The sequence below is a fragment of the Onychostoma macrolepis genome, chromosome 02 (assembly GCF_012432095.1).
Source record: "Onychostoma macrolepis isolate SWU-2019 chromosome 02, ASM1243209v1, whole genome shotgun sequence".
In the NCBI taxonomy this organism is placed as follows: Eukaryota; Metazoa; Chordata; class Actinopteri; order Cypriniformes; family Cyprinidae; genus Onychostoma; species Onychostoma macrolepis.
Genome location: NC_081156.1, coordinates 22,169,467 through 22,183,621, shown reverse-complemented (window position 1 = coordinate 22,183,621; position 14,155 = coordinate 22,169,467). Strand labels below are relative to the sequence as shown.

General features: G+C 37.1%; 1 protein-coding gene across 8 annotated transcripts in view; it reads right to left on the bottom strand.

Moving 5' to 3' along the window:
• astn1 (astrotactin 1) overlaps nt 1–14,155 on the bottom strand; it is a 377,633-nt gene that overhangs the window by 18,532 nt on the left and 344,946 nt on the right. For all 8 annotated transcript variants that reach the window (XM_058749876.1, XM_058749884.1, XM_058749890.1 and 5 more), the window contains 3 exons: nt 9,904–10,172; nt 8,967–9,100; nt 8,705–8,856 (listed from right to left, as the gene is read on the bottom strand). In XM_058749876.1, coding sequence (XP_058605859.1) covers nt 8,705–8,856; nt 8,967–9,100; nt 9,904–10,172 — 555 coding nt within the window. The remainder of the gene's footprint in view (nt 1–8,704; nt 8,857–8,966; nt 9,101–9,903; nt 10,173–14,155) is intronic.

Sequence of the window (14,155 nt, the reverse complement as noted above, 5' to 3'; positions counted from 1 at the left end):
ACGCTCTGGTACCAAACACACGTGGCAGCCCGGCAAAGTACTCCACAAACAACATCTGGCCTTCGTTGTCTACTTTGATGAACAGAGAGAGCGAGCGATGGATAACAATGGTTTGTAATGTATCAATTCTTGGCATTTCCTCCACAAAAATGATTAACAGACTCGATCTCCCACGTGGAACATATTGTCTTCTTTGACGAAAAAAGGATATAAAAGGTTAATTGTAGCAAAAGGAAAGGTGGGTGTTAGCGCTACACAGAGTTTACTTGGATGGGAGTAAAAAATGAAAACTCTTTAATCTGCTTTCATTATCGTGCAAAGAGCTTTTGATATAGATGATACACTTGCCATCTACGTCATAGAGCTGCTAAGAGCTTAGATGCCGCTCAGCTTCGATTAAATTGTGATACATGCTCTTTCCTACAATTTGATATACTCCCACATTTGACAGCAACCAACAGGTGATAACACTTAGCCTTCATGTGCTGTAAAGGTAAGAAAAATGCCTGGAAGACATGTTTATATAGTAAACGTGACTAAAGGCCGACCACACCAAAGAAATCCCTACAAACAATTTCGGTGAGCGCAGAATGAGAAAATACAAAGAACGCATTGTTTTGGACCAAGAAGAATTGGTCCAAAACAAGATACAGCAATCGGTCATCTTAAACAGATTATAAAACACATAACAATCATAACTTCTACTAATAAAAACGGTCACAACACATAAAGACGTAACGAAATGTTCAAAATTGTAGGGGAACCAAATATAAGTTTGATTATGACTATATGACCACAAACAAACAAACAAATTAATAATAAAGAATAAACCTTATTTGAATACTATTTTATATCACTGAATGTTGAGATTGACCAATCAGAGTCAAGTATGTAGTCAAAAAGTTGTCTAATATTAAACATTATACTGCAATAAATCATTAGAGTAGATTGTATAGGGCTAAGTTAAAGGAATAGTTCACCTAAAAATGACAATTTGCTCAAATTTACTCATCCTGAGGCCATGCAGATGAGTTTGTTTCTCCATCGGAACAGATTAGGAAAAATTTAGCATTACATCATTCGCTCACCAAGGGATACTCTGCAGTGAATGGGTGCCGTCAAAATAAGGACCCAAATAGCTCATAAAAACAGTCCAGTCCATCAATCAACATCTTGCAAATCAAAAAGCTGTGTTTGTAATAAATAAATCCATCATTGTTTTTAACTTCAAACCAATGCTTCTAAAAAAATCCATAATGCTCTGTATAGTCAAAAAAATCATACACACAAAAAAACAAACAAACAATAAATCATCTTGTCTGAATCAGGAGAGAAATATGCACAGATTAAGCACACACAAAAACAATCCAATAAATTGTTCTAAACAAATATTTTGATGTGAGAGGACAACAGGAAATTGACTTTTTCCTGGCAGAAGCGTTATTATGGCTTATGGACATTAGCCAGAAGCAAAATTTTTTTTTTTTTTTCTCTCTCTCTCTCTCTCTTCTCTTCAGACATTAAAAGACATTAATTGATGGACTGGAGTAATACAAATTACTTTTGGATTACTGTGATGAATTAACTTTTTTAATTACTTTTGGATTACTTCTGACGGCACCCATTCATTGCAGTGGATCCACTGGCGAGCAAGTGACGTAATGCTAAATTTCTCCAAATCTGTTCAGATTAAGAAATAAACTCAACATCTTTGATGACTTGAGGTAGGTGAACTGTTCCTTTAAAGATGTAAGAATGCATAATTTCATATTAATTATAAACAGAGGCCATGTGGTTGTTGGGTGGAGACATGCCCGACAGCACATTAATGGCTCCTGACCAAATAAGCATTTGAAATACATGGAGGGCTTTAATAGCACAGCTCAAATCACCTTCATTTTTGTCAAATCTGTAGATCAGCAACTGTACATCATAAAATCATCTGCCTGGATAGAAACCTTAAGGCCCTCAAGTTCCAATAACAGGTGGAAGACAACATGTTTTTATGATTTTGGAACTGCAAGTATTAATGGACTATAATGTAATCCTCTTGGTGTTCACAGGATATTATGTCTAGAAATTTGCACAGGTGCAAAATGATCACACACAGTGGGGTCTCAATGGAAATTTGGGATTCCAAATCTAATTAAAACTTGGAAATAAATAGATTGTTTTAAGAGGTTTGGGGTCAGTAAAATTAAAAAAAAAATAATAATAAAGAAAAAAAGTAATTAATTTATTTAGCAAGGATGCATTAAATTGATCAAAAGTGACAGTAAAGACATTTCTAATGTTAGAAAGAATTTCCATTTCAAATAAATGCTATTCTTTTGACATTTTGATTCATCAAAGAGTATCATGGTTTTCACAAAAAAATATTAAGCAGCACAACTGTTTTCAACACTGATAATATTAAGACATCTTGAGTGCCAAATCAGCATATTAGAATGATTTGTGAAGAATCATGTGACACTGAAGACTGGAGTAATGGAATAAATATTCTCAGACACACACATACAGTGCATGTGCAAGTGTAAAAGCACCCACCCGAGCGAAAACAGCTCATAACACAGAGTTAAATGCCTGTCCAAAAGTATGTGCACGCACAGACACCCAGATTTGTAGGAGTATGAGTGAATCAGTGTGATCAGTGCCAGCTTCCACAGTGCACCTGCTCAGGCTCCAGATCCTGACCCTGCTAACAGACACAGAGTGAGATCATCCTCCAGGAGCCGTGCTACGGAAACATTCCTCAGGAGTGAAACTGTGTCTTCCACCTATTCGGGAAAAACATTGCCTTTTTTTTTTCTTTTCAGAAACTCTTGTTTTGCCTGCTGCTTAGATGCGAGGTCCCTTTGCTTTACTAGGGGAAGTGTGGCACCCGGTTCTTTATGCCACCCGTGGGAGAGAGCGTGTGTGTTTATGGGTAGGATGTTATGTCCCTATGACCCTCGAGTAAACCCGGCTGTTAGTGTGTGATCAAAGTCCTGACATCAGTCTGGCGGGGAAAGCTGTTTGTTTTCACAGCGTGTCTGGTCGGGGTGAGATGACTGAAGGCAGACTTCCCATTTACTCGGTTCCCACACCATGAGAGGGAAAAGCACATGCTATGATGTCACGTTGTGTGCCTGATACCAATTAAGTGCTCTATTAGCATGCAAAGCCGGCAAAGACTCACGGTGTGTGCTATTGCTATATTATTCACTCTCACTAACACACTCAGATTTTTAAAACTCCTAACATGTCCAGTAAACACTTGAAAATCCAAATCAAGTCAGTTTTTACAGGAATAGTTCACCCACAATGAAAATTCTGTTATTATTTGCTTAACCTCAGACAAAAGTAAAATCAGCCACACGGTAAGATGAGCCACATCTAGTTTCCAGGCAACCATACACAAAATAAAGCACTGGACATCATTTTCAGGAAGAGACATTGTATATGTGGTGAACGAAATCGTATGGCAAATGTGGTTTGTGTCATTTATGTGCAAAAATGTGATTTTTTCCCGTTCCAAGTGAATTCCGTGCATGTCCACAGTTACAATGATTTACAGAAAACTGACGTAGGAGCATTTTAGACACTTATGAGTTTAGTTTACGCTCGCTACTACAAATTAAACAGTTGGGAAATTACAAAAAAGCATCATAAGAAAAAGCCAAAATATGAGAAACAGATGACAATTCAAGCCGTTATTCACTGATAATCTTGCTCTACAGTCAAGACCCAAATAAGTGAGTTGAACCTGAGAACCAGGTCAATCAGATTCATTAACAAATCATTCTTTTGAACCAATTCTTTTCAGTGAGCTGATTGATCCAGTTCACAAATCAAACTGCAAGGGAAGATTATCAGTGAATAACAATAGCTATTGGACAGGGAAGATTATGAACTGGCATTGGAAAAGCCCTAAAGATGTTTCAGAATTGTGTTCCTTATTTCCTTGTGTATTCCACAGGAAACAAATAACATTTTAAAACGAAATTTTGATTTGTTTTTATCCAAAAATTACAAATTCTGTCATTCACTCACATTCATGTCATTCCAAACCTGTATTTCTTTCCTTCTTCTATGGAACACAAAAGAGGATATTTTGAAGAATGTTGGTAACCCAACATTCACTGGGACACTGGGACATTTCTCAAAATATCTTCTTTTAAGTTTCACTGAAAAAAGTAAGTCATACAGGTTTGGAATGACAAGTGGGTAAGAATAACAGAATTTTAATTTCTGGGTTAACTATCCCTTTAAGTCAGACGAATGAAATGATAATTTGTTAACAAGAACATCTGTGGTTTGTGAGCTATTAGCATAGACATGTCAAACAAATCCTGGTAAAACATAAACAGGGGATTGTAATGACTTGCAACATGGGTAGCAAGTTACAGCCTCTGTTTTTGTGCAGCAAATGAAGGACAGCCTTGTACGAGCTAAGACAAACCCTCATGTGTTTCCTGAAAATCGGATAACGTTTTATAATCAGTTTTCTGACAGCCTGTGGAGTACATTCTGAACCTTCCAGAAATTGCTGAAAAGTTGATGGTTCTGGCCACCTTTAAATCGGAGGCTTGTAAAAAACAAAACATTACTTCTGCGGATAAAGAGGAAAATAAAGTGAGATACACCCATACGTATCTGGCTTGGAGCAAGGCCTCTACAATAATCTCCTCATCAATCTCATTTTCACAATTCCACATTTGGACTTGATATAACATGATGTTCTTTTCTGCTTTAACAGCCACGACGTGTCTGAAGTCTAACTTGGGCAGGGCAACAACAGAGGTGAAGGAGGACAGGCAATGGGCATGCCTTTAAAGTGAAAGAGGGGAATGAATGAAGATAGAGGAACATGTAACAGGGAAGCCAAAGGCTGTCACGGTGCAAACAAAGTTTGGGACTCCACACTATATTTGGTAAAAGTACAGCTAAAGTGGGAGGACATGTGTTCTGCATCAGTCTCTTTTATAGAGCTAATGATACAGGTGTAAGCCTGAAATCATTTACATATAAACAAGGACGTAGCAAACCATTATAACAGGGGGAAATGATCATTATATTTCAGGAGTTTCATTTTGCTTGGCTGCAGTTCCAGAGTAGCCTGCCACATAAAATGACTTCAAGACCAAACAGAAGCATTATGCAAAAGACTGCATTGTCAAAGCACAAGCAGCTGAGTGTTCAGTTCTCTCTCTTTCTCTTTTTCACGTGGGCAGTCGAGGCCTAATGGATAGGGAGTCGGACTTATAACCCGAAGGTCACGGGTTCGAGTCTCAGGTCCGGCAGGAATTGTCGGTGGGGGGAGTGAATAACCATCGCTCTCTTCACCTTCAATACCATGACTGAGGTGAGACCCTTGAGCAAGGCACTGGACCCCCAATTGGGGTGTGTGTTCACGGTGTGTGTGTGTTCGCTGCTGCGTGGGTGCACTTGGATGGGTTAAATGCAGAGCGCAAATTCATCACGTCACTGTCACTATTCTATCTCTTAATGTCATATTTAAAATTTTATATGGTGTGATTTTTTTAATGCTTTAAGAGACTTTTAAAAATAACCTCACCAAGGATTTATTTGATGAAAATATACAGTACTTCAAATTTGTTTTGTACTCTATTCTCTATACTCAACTCTATTCTTAAAAAAAAAGAAATTTAGAATGTAATTTATTCCTGTAATGGCAAATCTGAATTATCAGCAGCCATTACTCCAATCTTCAGTGTCACATGATCTTTCAGAAAAAAAAAAGTATTATTAGCATCAATACTGAAAACAGTAGTGGGGCATAATGTTTTTTTGGAAACTTTGGATACTTTTTTTCAGTATTTTATGATTAACCGAATGTTTTTTTTATTTTATTTATTTAAAAAAAATCCTTTGTAACATTTTTTTATCAATTTATTTATATAATTAATTTATTTCATTGAAAAAGAAGAAAAAAATAGTGCTAACCCCAATCCTTTGAACAACAGCGTATGTGCTTTTTGTACTACATACATAGGCATTGTTTATTGATTTATTTATCTAAATTAAAAAGAAGAAGTATTTCACTATTCTTTTCAGGAAAGGAAATTGGTAGCAAAAGGAAAGTGCCCTGGATTTAAAGTTTCTGATATTCATCCAAGGTTATATTTAACATGTGATCATTTTTGCTTCATCCTGAAAGGCTTAAATCCTAATCATTACCAGAATCAACTCTTGTTGCGGCTCTGCCCTTCACAGCTTCAAGGTGGTCTTTCTCATTGCATTTACAACACTTCACAGTTTAAGCTGTGAGCAGATCAATCAATCATCGGATATGTCTGACACATACAAAATAGTGAGCCACATGTGTGTCTTACATCCTTATGGAGCACGGCAAGTCCAGTATCAAGACCTGCTTTCAAGGCCTTCTGAAGAACCATTGATCATCTGTGTGAAAAATCGATTTCAACTCTTGCCTAAAGTGGAATAAAATCTCTGGCGCTGGTATAGAGCACAGTAAGTACCTAAGTACAAAGACCAGGGGACTTGAGAGGTGAAAAGCACAACTTCAGAGTTGAAGGCCCTGGGCAGAAAGCAAACATGTGTCTGAGGTAGGCTCCTATTTGGAATGCCAGGGCCTTTCAGATTAGGACATATTCATTCTACTCAGCAAACTCTGGCAGAACAATAACATGGACTTCATCCAGGATCACACTGTCTGATAAATGATTCTTAGAATGAACATACATTCACCCTGATTGAGGTGAGAGTTTTTGATGTTCATGGAGAAATCCCATGTGATGTCCATTATGCCCAGGATTTAGATTTGAGACACAGTACTGGTTACGTTCACACTGTCAGTTTTTGGGATTGACAACTGCATTTACTTTACAGGTGTGAGTCTCGTAATGTCCCGTTCACACAGAAGATTACAGTTGTGTTTAGAATACTGTCTGTATGAATGTGCAACATGAGTCAAGCCTGTATTTCTTACCAGTAACCATAGCTACAGTGACCAAAGTAAAATCGAAGATGGTGATGTCCATAAAACTGAAAATTTTATCACTTTCTGACAAGACAAGATTCCAATGGAGCTGCGACTTCTTCCGTCAAATCTTCATTAACAGACATCAGCTTTTAAATTTGGGTGGAGAGCGGAGCATTTGAATTGCATGCAGAACCCAAAACTGACGGGATCTAAAACTTTCAGATGACACGCAGCTCATTTCTCCGTCACTGCAAGTTACCAAAAACACGAAACACATGGTAGATGCACATTTGTGCGGCAGAGAGGCTTTTTCTTGCACTGTTGAATGCGGTTGTGAGTCCTGAAAATGTACAGGTGTGAGTTCGGTTACAGAATGCGGTTGTCACACCCGTAAATAACCATACTGTGTGTGAACGTAACTGTATTAAGGACTCAAATACAGGACTGACAACCGTATTCTGCTGCTGTGTGAACGTATATTGACTTAATATTCACCTCAAATGGTTTCATTATTTCAAAATTACACAAATACATCACTGTCTAGAATCTAAAACAGGGTGAAAGCACAACATGGAGGGTATTTCAGATCATGCTGCGGGTTGTTTCAGATTATTAATTATTTAGAGGCCAAATGGGATTCTTAATCCAGAACTTTAAAAACAGAAAATACAGGCAATATGTCACAATTATCACAGGCCAGAACGAATGAACTATGAACAAATGAACGAATGATCAACTGTCGAGAGTAAGAGGTGGGCAGTTCACACTGAATTCAGATTAAATGCTTCATTTTGGTCTCATCTGACTGCAATAATCTGATCCCATGACACAGATGAGCTGTTATTATGCTTTTTGGCAAACACTAGATGTGTTTTCGCTTGTCCTTTTTAGTAATGCTTCTTGCATGCTTTTCTCCCACATGATCCGGTTGACTAGTTCACCTTTATCTGCTTTCTGCTACTGAACTATGAAGCTAAATCAAAGTGATCGTTGGCTTCTCTCATGGTTTCGTCTTGAATGATCACCCTGTCTAGGGAGTTTCTTTGCTTTCTGATATGGCTTCCAGTCCCTGATAATAGGACCAATGGTGTCAACTGGAACAGCCAAACACTTGGGTAATTCTCTAAATTTATGCATTTGTTTTACTTTATCTCAGAAATGGTCTTTAATCTTCATTTTAACAGCCGTCCCTCAGATTTACAACCCTTAACTGCAGGGTTCTTCTCAATAAATTGTGGTAGTTATTTTAATTCACAGGTAGAGGTACATTTTAAGGCAACTATGCAGGGGATTTCATTGCACAATCAAAGCCTCTGCATCAGAGGAACGGAATATCGGAATAAAATATTAATGCATTTTTTATTGCATTGCTTCATTGTTTCAACATAACATACAGCCGCATTATTTCATTTTGTGGTTCAGACTTAGTGCTGTCAAATTCAATTATAATTATTTTAGATTTCATATATTCATGAGCAGTCAGTTGCCATTATCACAAAATAAACCCTGGCAGGATGATCAGGAGCCCAGCGTGAGGCAGAGGGATCTTGTATCGCCCTGAAGGAGTTTAATTTGCGATAATGACTGTCTGAATGTACATTATCCTGCTTATTACACAGCTACCTCCCAAATAAATGGGCATTAGATATTGTTTCTCTTTTTTAGCCTTTATTGTAGAAGACTTCAAAGGCAGGCAGATATATGTGGATATTATATATCTCAAATGTTTTGTATAAGCTCATATAATAATTGACCTACCTGTCTCAACTTTGGAGTGATCAGTCCGCTCTGTCACCTTCTCTTGACTGATGAGGTAATCAACAATTCTCACTCCGATTGGTGGCTCTGCATGATTCCATTCTATGATGACCAATGAACTGCTAGGTTCGTACGAATGGGACAGCTTGAGCCTGACAAGAGTATAAAATCAACATAGACCATTTATGACTTAATGTTTGACCAAGGTCTGAACTTCTACTTTAAAACCTCAATTCAGAAATTGTAAATTCCCTGAACTCACATAGGTTGAGGCAGAGGAGCACAGGTCGGGAGTCCATCTGTGCCAAAGGCATTGGAGTCACATCGACACCAGTCATCAATAACATCACCTTTAGCAGAACACCATAGTACACTCATCATGGCCTCCTGCAGAACCTACATGAAAAGACAAAGATGCAGAGCATGTCATATTAATACTAATATTAATTATAAACAATTATTCTAATATTCACGGTTATAGAACACTATTTTTACACTCAATGAGGTTTACAGTATAAGTGGGGAAATGTCCTCTACCACCACTAGAGTGCAGTATCTCCCTGGATGATGCATATTTCTACAGACCAAAAATGTTTTAGTGATTAGGATTGTGACAGAAAAAGGAAAAAATGTATTATAATTAAAATACTTTTTGAAAAATAACTTAATTTTGAATAATTAAAAACTGTTGCAATTATATTTGTTCAAGTAATTATATTTAATTCATTTAATTTTCATTCAAATAAAAGTAACTTATTAAAATGAATGAATGAATAAATTAATAAATACATAAATGTTTATTTCTATATGCTTTAATTTATTTTGTTGGAAAGGGCCAAAAATGTAGCTAGTAATTATATTTAATTAATTTAATTTCCATTCAAATAAATACATACATACATGTGTTTTTGATTGATCTTTAGGCTTACATTTCTGGTAAATAGCACCTGGATATGTTTAACTGATGAACAGACTTTTTCTTTTCTTTTTTTACATTTTGCTATTTTTAATGTTCCCATCTCTTTACTGGTGCAATAGGTCCCACACAGACCACCTGTCGACTATACTAACACATTGTCCACCCCGCAACCTTTGTTTTCCCCAGGAGGTGTCCCGGCCTGGCTCATCGCTGCTTAACTTCAGTGGGTAACCTGGCAAGGGCTGCGGGGTGAGAGTATAACATTATGAGTCACAGATACCTGGTAGGTCTCGTTGCTGTTGACCAGCTCATAGATTGGCGTGGCTTTAGTGATGTTGAGCAGCACAGGTTCTGCAGGACGTGCAGGCCCAGGGCTCATGTGGCAGAGGTGGCAGGACAGAGGGCACTGGCCCTGGCTGCTGCAGTCCATGCGCACCCCCGCCGCCATGCGCTTGGCACCCGAGTCCAGCAGGCTGGCAATGTATGCTGGGTAAGTAAGCGTGCGTGGCTCTTTGTCCCGCTCCTCTGACTCGTCTGACGGAGAGTTTCCTGAAAAACAGAATTCAACATGATTTAGATTTGAAAATGATAGTGAAAATCATTCTGTCTTTAGAATAGGGCTGTTTAATTGATTACATTTCATTTCAATTATGATTAATGGTTGACAAATATGATTATAACATATGAAAATATGAAATTATTATACAATATTACAAAAGTAATTGTGTAACTATTACGTATGAATATTATTATATTAATATAAGTATTATTAATAATATATTAATTAATAATAACATTATAAAAGTGACAATTTAGGAAACTTTGCTTCTATTTTAAGCTCATCTGAAAATAAATTAAAATATAATATTAAAATAACACAATAAATGTTTTAAAATTGTTATTTAAAAATGTTTAAATAATTTAAAAATAAATATGCTTATTAATTGATAAAAATCTAATTGCACGTCAATATTTGTTCTATCAGCTCTATTTCAGACACTATATCATCATGAGCCTAAAATGAAAGTGTATCGAGTAAAGCTTTGCTTCTATTTTAAGCCCATCCCAAAAGTATATGATGAACTCACAGTTGCTTACTCTGCAGACCTCCACACATTCAAAAGCAATCAGCAAGCTCAACAGCCAATTAGGGAATACCCTTTCACTGCAGCACACTTTAATAAAAGACACACACACTTGAGATTTTAAGACGCACACGCACACACACACAAATAACAAACCACACAGAGATTTTATGAGCCAACAGTGTTAGAAGAAAATGCAGTGTGAGAACCCATTATTCCTTCAGCCTTTCACAATATCAGATAGGCCACGTTTAGCCAAACATTTTGCATAAGAGACACATGAGGAAATGAAAACGCAGCACCCCATAGTACACTTAATAATAAAGCAACAAAAGCCCTTCTGCAAACTGCAAACTTATCAATCAGCCCAACCAAACATCTCAGTGAGATTCTTGCTTATTAAATACTTTTTTTTTTAATTTGGGGAGAATCTGAGTAGTTCTTTCTTTGTTATTCAATATCTAAACAGGCTCTGGTCTGCAGGAGAAGTGCAAAAGGTCATGCAGCTGACCTTTTGGGAGGTGATGGGAGCAAACCGGCCCTCAAGCCATCCTACCCACTCTCAAGCTCTTTACAAAATATAACGCTTTCTTAATTACTCATAGGATTCTAAATCATCTCAATTGTATCTTCCATTGTATTCCTTTGAAGAAAAGCACTGTAGCTGTGCCAAGAAAACACAAAGCTCTTAAAAAAAGGTTCCTCAAAGTTAATGGATTAAAAGGCCTGTAAATTGCACATTTTGGATGCTAATCAGAAAGCTTGAGCTCCTCAGAAAATACTAATGTGTTAAAAGTGTTTCATCAAATTCGATGCCAGCTGTAGATTAAGAAGGCATTACCAATATTATGTTTAGCTGGTGCTTTAATTAGACAAAAGTGAGAGAATGAAAAAGCAAGAAGTGGGGAAGAAGAAATAAGGAAGGCTGGAAGAGAGAGAGAAACAGTGGGAGAGCTGCACACTCTACAGTGTGCCAATTTGCTTTGACATATTTTCTCTACAGCTCTGGGTTTTGACAGTTATGAAACCGGCATGATGCATTGCAGGCCAAATTAAAACAGGAGAGTGAAGGAAAACATCTCATTAGATAACTTTCATTTTAGGCAGTTGATCTGCATGAAAAAGCACGGAAAATCTTGTCATCTGTAGTGTCTCTTTAAGCTCAGAGCTCTTCTCGGTGAAGAAAAAGCCTTTGATATTCTCAGTGGTTTGAAGCATTGCCATTTATGACTGCATGAAAATTGTCAGCTGTGACAAAGGTGAGCATTCAGAAATTCCTTCGTACAAGCATATTTTTATCACCACCAACTATAGAAATTTCCTAAAATAAACCCTGTGCCTAACAGACCAAACACTAGATGGCACTCGAGCTCTAGGAGGGGATGGCAACCGCACATGAAAGCATAAGAGGAGGGGGTGACCTAACAAATTGCATTATTATGTCCGCACGGATCCGAAAACACAATCTGCACGATAATGAACATTGCTTCCCCCTTTCTCATGTTTTGATAAGTATGGAAAAGAATGAAACATCAAAATGGAAAGTCATGAATTGCTCTGCGTGTATCCAAAATCCAACGAGCTTTCAGTCAATAATCTGGACGTTTAAGCACCCCAGTCAAGCAATTTAAACGTGTTGCAATGCGCCTAGGCTCAGGATGTATTTGAACACTTTAGCAAAGCTTGACAAGCTAATCTCACAAGAAAGATGTTGCATGATGATTATCACACAGTCCTTATTCAAGCACCTGCTTTGTTCGCAGTGCATGTGGATTGAGTTTTAAACATCCAATCACAGAGAGCTCAATGCTAGTCCACAATAACATGTAAATACTCTTCCAGCCAGTCTCTTTCCATCTCACTTCTCTCGCCTCTCCTGACCAGCCTTTCAATCTTTCTTGTGTTTGTTTTATTCGACTGGTTTACGCATGCAGCTGCTGGTCTTAACTGACATGCCCCTCTGTCTCTTAATAAAAGCTGCCGGTGTGGTACAGGTGAGAGTGACTGGGTTTATTTACCTGTGATTGGGCCTGCCTGCAGACACAAAGAGCAGTGACATCTTGTTTGTGAGGCGTGAGGGCTAAACTAATTCATCTGTTGGCACGGTGTAGCTGGTCTGCAATCCGACCTGAACTGCCAGGCTGAGGGGCTTGAATCCGAAGCAATTTGCAACGGATTCTAAAATGCCTTGCGCAGAACCAGCTGAGGGCTTTATTTTTATTCTCAAACAAGAACGACGAAGCTTATATCTAAGCCATATTCCACGGTAATTGTCACAATGTGCAGTACAGGACACTGTTTTGAGCTGTAATTGCATGCAACTAGGAGGAGAGACTGACAGGCAACAATTTAGGGATTTTGTTTTGGAGAGAAAACCAGGTGAGAATGACTCACAATCACATCAAAGCAGGCGGTGATTATACAAACACTGTTAATGGGAACTAAGTACAAGGAATGTAATTTGAACACATAAACATATTTTTGCGGTTTAGTTGTGTATATTTATCAAATGTGACCCTGTACCACAAAAGCAGTCATAAGGGTCCATTTTTTGAAACTGAGATTTATACATTATCTGAAAGCTGAGTTAATAAGGTAAGGATAGGACATTATTTGGCCGAGATACAACTATTTGAAAATCTGGAATCTGAAGGTGTAAAAAAATCTAAATATTGAGAAAATCGCCTTTAAAGTTGTCCAAATTAAGTTCTTAGCAATGGATATTACTAATCAAAAATATTTATTTGATATATTTATGGTAGGCAATTTACAAAATATCTTCATGTTACATGATCTTTACTTAATATTCTAAGAATTTTTGGCATAAAAGAAAAATTATTTTTGACCCATACAATGTATTTTTGGCTATTGCAATAAATATATCCGTGCTGCTTATATATCAGCAGTTAGTTTTTTTTTTTATAAAATCATTAATTATAATAATAAAATGGTAGTTCAGTAAGTCATTTTAGCTGGCATCTAATTTTAGTTGACATAAATAATGTTTTGTTTGATGAGAAAGCGCAAAATTATTATATATATAATTTTTACATGCATTAGATATTTTACATATTCATTTACATATACATACATGTATCAGCATTTAACCACATGTAAAAATTGTCCTTAATGTGACCACAATAATATTCTTTCTCCAGAAAAGTACATTGTTAACATCTTTCATCAACAGTATGATTTGTTTAAAACCTAAACTACTACTATGACGAATAATAATAATGCACATTTTTCATCTTCAATAACATTAAAGCAATTAAAAAAAAAACAACAACAAAAAACTTTTTGCCAGTAATTTCATTAATGAGATTAACGCTCCATTTCGATTTCTAGTTCGGCGGACCACTGGAACCCCTACAGCAACAGTGCCATAATCAAATATTTGCAGTCTGCTGTAAGTATCCCTTGGAGTTAGAGGACGATCTCAGCAAC